The following is a 7,779-nucleotide window of genomic DNA, read 5'->3' as shown; positions in this document are numbered from 1 at the left end:
ACTTTCATAAATCAGTAAGAAACCTCAGCAGAAAGATAATACTGGTTTATGAAAGTGAAGGATTCAACCCATTGTCAGTGTTGGGGGGCTAGCATACTTCTATTCCCACATTGTTCGGTTTAGATGTAACATTGAATAGATAAGCTTGAAAAAATGACCAATTTGTGAAAGAACAATTACATGTTGGGGATACGACTATGAACAAGCTGGATAATACCAAAGTACATTAGATGCTCAATAACTAAGGCAATAAAGTTTTCCTTGTACAGTTTATTCTAGATGTTTATGAAAATGCATATATAAGATAAAATAACAAGGTAAGTGTAATAAATAATCATAAGAATAATAAATTCACTAGGAAATAATCTACAATCTTTTACATAGAGGATGAGACATAAGAACTAAGCTTGTCTTTAAACTAATTAAATGTTGGCTATCAGTTTGCCTCTAATGTGCTGTGAACAAGGAGACCTCTTTTTATATAACTGATTGAATATGAGCTTGCTTTTAAAGTAAACAGGAGCGGTGTAAACAGGCAAGCAATGGAGTTATTGATCTCTTTACAAAGATTGGTACAATGTGGTCTGTAAACACAAGGGCTGCAAATGACACGTATTCTCTTCATATGCACTTAAGCAGGAAAGTGTTGCAGGACGATCCGCGGGAGCAATCACACAGCTTGCCAATTCTGGGACCTTGCTTCACGGCACACCTCTCTCCGATGTCACACTGGCCATGGGGATAGACAAACATAACAGCAATTTTATTACGAGAGCCAACAGGGATCCTCAGATGTAATCATAAGAACTGTAAAATTGAAGCTATACCATTGAAACTGTGACCACAAAGTAAAACTTTTAAGCATCTCTTTTCATTTTGAATAATTAGATTTTTTTTTAATTTGTTAAGCTTGGTTATAATGATGTCTAACGTGTTCATAAAATAGAATGCATTATGTGTTGCCCTATCAAATTATATATACAGTGCATTAAGATAATATATAATGGTAAGAGTCCTAATTATTAGGGTAATGCAAAGAGTAGGACAGAATACAACAACACATTGTTAGCATCAGATTTAAAGGCATTACCCTAGTAAACAGGACGAATGTCGGGCGACATCAGCCGGTTCAATGAAACTGGCTGACATTTGGCTGTGTATCCGATCTGACAGAAGCCAGCCATTCTGCCGGCTGCTGTCAAAGGACCATGGCCAAAAAAGGTCTGCTGATCAGCTGAGAGCACTGACCGGGTGGGCCAGAACAGGGGGATTGCTGTACTAACATGGTTAGTACAGTTGCTCGTCCTGAGCTATCAGTTTTTTTTCCCTTCCTCCCTGCTGGGTTTAACGAAGAAAAAAAAAAATAGTAGAGTGTACGATGCTTTATTCATTTAAACCAGGCTTTTTCAACCAGGGCTCCCTGGAACTCTAGGGTTCCTCCAGAGCAATGGTTCCCAACCTCAATCCTCAACTCCCCCCAAAAGGTCATGTTTTTGGGATTTCCTTCACCTTACATAGGTTCTTTAACCCAGTGCAGTGGCTTAGTATTTATGACAGTTATTTTATCTAAGGGAAATTCCCAAACATGACCTCTTGGGGGTACTTGAGGAATGAGGTTTGGAAACACTGCTCCAGATATTGGTAAGTGTTCATTGAGCAGTGACAAGTTTGTTACCTACAATGAGCACCAATATAGGAAGTAGTCTGGGTATGCGGCATTCTTCATTGTTTATTCAAAACTTTCTACAACTTGCCAATCATACCATGAGCTGTAAATATAATACATTCCCTAAGACTTTAAAGACCATCTCTGGGTAAAAAAAAACAGTTCCCATGCAGTGGGGCAGGGCCTGCACTGCACGGATTAATTGCTCAAATTGTCCAGGGGAGAGTAGCAAGCTTTTACTCACCTGATGCCCTGTTCCACTGGCAAATAGCGCTCCCCACAATCCAGCAGTGGAGTGTTCCTGATGACTTCCCTTCGAGATCAGGGTTATGGGCTTGATAATATCAGAAACAGTCCACCACACAAGATTGGCGAATCAGGTAAGTATATCTCCGTTCTCCAATCCCATAAAGAAAAACAAGCAATTAACCCTTCCCCACTTCCAGCAGAAAACTTTTTTTTTGCCAGACAATGGGACAGGTTGCTATGGGTTGCTGCACTTAATTTTGTTTTTAGCATGTTTCTTGCACTGTTACTTGTTAGTCTCTTACTACTTTAGAGGAGACAGAACAGAACAATGAAGGGTAACTGATTGTTAGCTATGGGTTAGGCCAGCCTTTTTCAACCAGGGTGTCCAGACACCCTGGGGTGCCTTGAGGTTTCTTTAGGGGTGCCTTGGCAAAATGCCTAAAAATTGCCCAAAAATTGTATACAAGCCAGTGTGTGGATGAAGGTTGCCTTTTTAGTTACACAAAGCCACTGGTTATCATTGTGCACCATTACAATCTTCTAGCTGCTAGCGTCCTATGACCAATGGCATCATCAGTTGATGTGAAGGATGTCAGTCGCCTGCATAGCATCCTTGTTTGACCCTCCCCTGCCCCTCTCCATCAGCATTGGGGGTCACATTAGCTGGGTGATGGAGAAAAACTGAGGGAGAAGAGAAAAATTGGAATACTAGTCAGCACCAGTTTGCAAAAGTGTATTTGCTTTGGAAGAATAAATCACCTCTAACTTTGGGTGTCCTACTTGGACTTGTGGATGCTGCTACATTATGTAAAACTATTAGAATAGCTTTTATATTTTAGAATGGGGCTCCTTGAGACTGTCCATATCTTTTAAAGGGTGCCTCGAAACTGTCCATAATTTTTAAAGGGTGCCTCGATATTGTCCATGATTTTTAAAGGGTGCCTTGTTAAAAAAAAGGTTGAGAAACACTGGGTTAGGCAAACAATGTAGTCAGGTAACGGGATAGTCAGTGGCAGCTAGGGGGTGCCAATCCCTTATTATCACATCACAGTCTTTGCAGGATTATTTTACCACCACAGGTCCTCCGATGCACAGTGTTTCAGGCAAGGTTAGACCTTCCTCAAGTTCCTATTCTTGGTGTGCATTTTGGGTCTGTGATAGTAGAATAAATTGGATAATAACAGGACAGCTGTAATGTACTCCAAGGTGTGTTGGAAATATATTGGTGTTATGGTTCCTGCACTTTACATGTTGCACTTTGATTTTTTTTTTAAGCCAACAAAGGAAGTTCCAAAAGAAAAAGAATTATGCTTTTCTCTAGTAACAAATTTTGTACTGTAACTGCTGCAGCATTACATGTAATTAGAGAACTACATGTATAATCATAACTTACAAGCTAGCAATTGACATGCTGCCTTATAAAATCATCTAAAAAATGAGATAATGAATGTTAAAATACTTTGGGAGGTATGGGTGTGTGTGTAAATAAATATAATATGTATTTGGATTGAGTGATATTTCACACTACATTTATTTTATACAGTAGAATATTAGGTTGATTTACTAAAAGCAATTAGGCTGTTTACTCTGGAAGGGAATATTTACTTTGCAAGGGAAATTTCCTTTAGCTTGGTGAAAGAGGTGAAGCTCTGCTGACTTCTAACATCCAATCAAGTGCAAACAAAAATACTGTTTATTTATTTTTTTTCTTTGCCTGTGATTGGGCATTCTTTGCAAACTTTTCAGCACATTAACTTAGCTAAGGGAAAATCCCTTTTCAAAGTGAACAGCCTGTTTTAGTACATCGACCACATAGTGTACATTTCTGGATCCGTGGTGGTAGAATAAATTGGATAACCCTGGATCAGCTATAATGTACTCCCAGGTGTGTTCGGCTGATGTTAGTGTTATGGGTTCCTGCACTTTGCTTTAATTATTTAGGTGTGTGTAAACTCTTACAAGACATTTCTCTTAATTTCTCCATCATTGAAGTGTTTTTATTGCTGTTCGACAAGTGCATAAAAAAAATACAAATATAAATATTAATATAACAAAATAGCTGTTCACCCAGCTAGAAAACGGTAAACTGGTACCCTCCTGTACTCTCTGCCCCTGACTGTTACCAGTTAGCATTTTCCCTGCTATCTCTGTGAACTACAAAACACCTACCCCTGTTATGGAGGGAGGTATGGTCCTAACACACAGTTAGTCTCCCTAGAACAGGAAGGGTGTTAATGGTAGGGTTACCAGGTAAAATAAAAGGAGAAAAAAAGTGAAAAACACAAAACAAATGCAGCCAACCACATCTAAGGACCAGTAACCTGCAATACTATCAGTTTTTGTCCTTGGGTTTAAATATGCATTAAGCCTTTAAAACATTTCCAAATGAAAAAGAAAAATGCTTCTGATGATAATATATGCTGAGAGTTTAATACTTTACAAGTCCAATGTGCATAATCAGGTTTAAATGGTGGTACTCGGGTCTCTTCTTTTCTATACTGATTACATTCCATTGGAAATATTTCTGTCTATCACCTGAACTTTTTCTGTAGGATTGGTGCTGATTACTTTACCATTTTCCCCTGACAGCATTAGTGCTTTTGCTTTTTGCCATTTGTGCAATACTTTAAGAGTGTGCACAAGTGTGTTTTTAATGATATATTTGGTGTGTAAGGGTTAACAAAATCGATGCAGAAGCAGCCAGGTAGATCCCGGTAACGTCCACAAATAAAAAGCAGAGAGGGGCTGTAGTACAAAAGAGAGCTCTATTTATTACTCATGCATACATTTATCACAGCAGTGAAGTTTCAGGCATCCCAGAAACAAGCTTGAGAAAGGGCAGGGATGTCTAAAACATCACTGCTGTGATATCAATATGTGTGAGCGATAAATAGAGATCTCCTTTGTGCTGCAAGCCATCACTCTTTTTTTTGTATGAGACAACTATATCTATGTAAATGTATATATATATATATATATATAGATCTGTATATATATATATATATATATATATATATATAGATCTGTATATATATATATATATATATATATATATATATATATATACACACACATAGATAGATAGATATAGATAGATAGATAGATAGATAGATAGATAGATAGATAGATAGATAGATAGATAGATAGATAGATAGATAGATAGATAGATAGATAGATAGATAGATAGATATAGAGATAGATATATACATACAGGGCTTTTTTTCAGCAGGAACGCGGCACCTCCAACACTGAAAGTATGTAATAGCAAGGGGTATTGGGGTGTGCTGGAGGGTCTATTGATGCTGTATGCTGGGAGATTATTTGTCCCTGGTGGGGGGGGGGGGGTCTAATGTCGTTGGGGTGGTATTTTGTTGTCGGTGGTCCATTGTTGCTGTGTGTGTGTGTGTGTGTGTGTGTGAAAGGGGGATCTATTATTGTGTGGGGGAAACTTTTGTTGCTGGGGGGGGGTCTATTGTTGTGTGAGGGATCTATTGTTGCTGGGTGGGGTCCATTGTTGCTGTGGGAGTCATTTGTTGTGTGAGGGATCTATTGTTGTTGGGGTGGGGTCTATTGGGATCTATTGTTGCTGGCTCCAGGGGATGTATTTTACTGCTTTTCTGGTTATTAGAATAAAACAAATTCCATACAAATTATTTAGCACCACAAATTGATACTTGGGGCAGTACTGGTAGGTGGATATGGGGTGGAACCAAGGGACGGTGTTAGAGGAGGGTAGGGTGCAGATAGAAAGGAGGACTCAGTAAGGGGGAGTTCCTGCAACTTTTCTCCGAGAAAAAAAGCCCTGTATACATATATATATATGTATATATATATAGTCCCCGTACACCCAAAAGTTTCTTTCTCAGTATTTACTTTCTTTATTTGTAGCAAACAAATACACAAGTATGAAGATGTTTGCTACAAATAAAGGAAGTACAATCTGAGGAAGAAACTTTTGGGAATGCAGTGACTCAGTGGTATAGAATAGCGGTTGCAGATTGAAGCCTGCCTGTTCCCAGCACCTGATACACAGGATGTGCAGTCCACCTTTTTGACAGATATATATGTATATAAAAAGCATAAATTGTGTTATATGCCGGGTGTGTGCTGCCCTTACCAGTCTGTGAATATATATATATAGTATATTATATATCAAGTTTAGGATTGTGGAAAGAACCAGCAAGTAAAAAATTGTTATCTGCAAGTAACCAGGTGCATCTCTCCAAAAAAAAACAAAAAAAACCCAAACTAATCAATATGCAATACAAAGGGTTTTACAGCACTTACAGCACAGCAAGTATATGCTTATAGCCAATAATATAGCAACCGCAGGCAACCCCTGTCCTTTATAGTTACCAACCTGCACCAGGCAGTATGGCAGTATAATGCAGGTTGGTAGTCATTAAACTGGGGCAGTGGTGGCTGAAGTTGCTTTATTACTGGCTATAGGTGTATACTTACTGTTCTGTAAACCCTTTGTTATATATATATATATATATATATATATATATATATATATATATATATATATATATGCAATTTCAATTTTAAATTTCAGTTTCAAGAAGTAAAGGATATTTGGAACAACAATTGGATTGCATCTTCCATTATATATATATATATATATATATATATATATATATATATATATATATATATATTTATTATGTATTTATACATATTTTAAAATATAAATTTACAGTATGTGTATGTAAATGAATATATGTATATGCAAAATAATGCAAAATAGTTACACTCACACACACTCTCAAATAATATATATATGATTGTAAGTATGTACAATATGTATTTAAGTTTGAGTATGGAAATAAATATTATATATTCTTGCATTTATTTTTTATAAAACAGAATCTGCACTTATCAGGCTCATCCATAGTAATAAAATGAGATAAAACAAGCTCACCATTGGGATCTGGGCTCTCTTCTGATACAAAGGGTACCGGTCCTGGAATTTTCCCAGCAGCTCTTCCATTGCCTCTACCTATAGGGAACACACAGTTCATTCAGCAGGCATAAGGACAGCAGAAACTAGCTAAGCACTCACAGACTCTGATGAACAATGGGGATCGGTCCTCCCTATTCTACATGAGAAGGTATGAGCACTCAGTGCCTGCAATATGTGAGGAATGGAAGGGAGACTGACCAGCTCCTTCTCGGAGGATGTGGGCATCTTCTTGACCTCGAAGTCCTCGGAGGAGACCTCCCGGGAGGATTGTCCCCGGCAGAGACAGAAGAGAAGGACAGTGGCACACAGAAGTCTGATGAGGAGCGGAGAGCTGTCCATGGTGCTGAAGGTGGATCGGCCGGCGCACGATTAGCGGTGTCTCCTCTTCGCTCCGCTCGCTGCTCTTCTCCGGTGATAACTCTGGGGGGCCCGACGGACAAGTTGTTCCTTTTAAACTCCTAGAGCCCCTCCCGCTGTGAGCTCAAAGAGGATCTGAGAAGACAGCAAAAGTGCGATTCGTTGTCTGAGCTGTGATACATCCCATCCCTCCAATGGGGGGCACACAGCACTTCTATACTGCTGCAAGGCATGGTGCTAGCAACGATCTGTTTCTGCAGCAACACATTACAGGGATAATAGGAGCTCTGATCATCGGAGAGCCTTCAATTTTACCATTACATGTCAGAATTCACAAATAAAAAAGCTGCAAAGCTTTACTTTATATTCACCATACACATTTCTATTATGTAGAAACATTACAATGTAGCCATTGATTTCAGGTTACACTAACTTTTGCATCATACTAAAGGAGATGAATCCTATCTGTAAGGCCCCTTTCACAGGAATGGTCAGAATTCAGCTTCTAGCTGTGAAAGAAGAACATTTTTAACGCAGCTAA

General features: G+C 38.6%; 1 protein-coding gene across 1 annotated transcript; it reads right to left on the bottom strand.

Annotated features, from left to right (window-relative positions):
• Positions 1 to 433: 433 nt before the first annotated feature.
• On the bottom strand, positions 434 to 7,321 carry LOC309552003 (cocaine- and amphetamine-regulated transcript protein-like). Its single transcript, XM_082252747.1, has 3 exons — positions 7,080 to 7,321; positions 6,840 to 6,917; positions 434 to 729 (listed from the first exon to the last, which is right to left on the bottom strand). Exons 1-3 carry the CDS (start codon positions 7,218 to 7,220, stop codon positions 622 to 624), a joined length of 327 nt encoding a protein of 108 aa, XP_082108873.1. The 5' UTR covers positions 7,221 to 7,321; the 3' UTR covers positions 434 to 621.
• Between the last annotated feature and the right edge of the window lie 458 nt (positions 7,322 to 7,779).

Source organism: Pelophylax lessonae, assembly GCF_965119305.1.
Source record: "Pelophylax lessonae genome assembly, chromosome: 4".
Lineage (NCBI taxonomy): Eukaryota > Metazoa > Chordata > Amphibia > Anura > Ranidae > Pelophylax > Pelophylax lessonae.
This window is presented reverse-complemented; position numbering and strand designations above follow the sequence as displayed.

Excerpts from the sequence above, each read along its gene's own strand:
- LOC309552003 (XM_082252747.1), bottom strand. The coding sequence starts at position 7,220 with ATGGACAGCTCTCCGCTCCTCATCAGACTTCTGTGTGCCACTGTCCTT. Across the intron at positions 6,918-7,079 it reads CATCCTCCGAGAAGGAGCTG|GTAGAGGCAATGGAAGAGCT; the intron begins GTCAGTCTCCCT and ends TGTTCCCTATAG. Across the intron at positions 730-6,839 it reads AGAGAGCCCAGATCCCAATG|TGTGACATCGGAGAGAGGTG; the intron begins GTGAGCTTGTTT and ends CCCCATGGCCAG.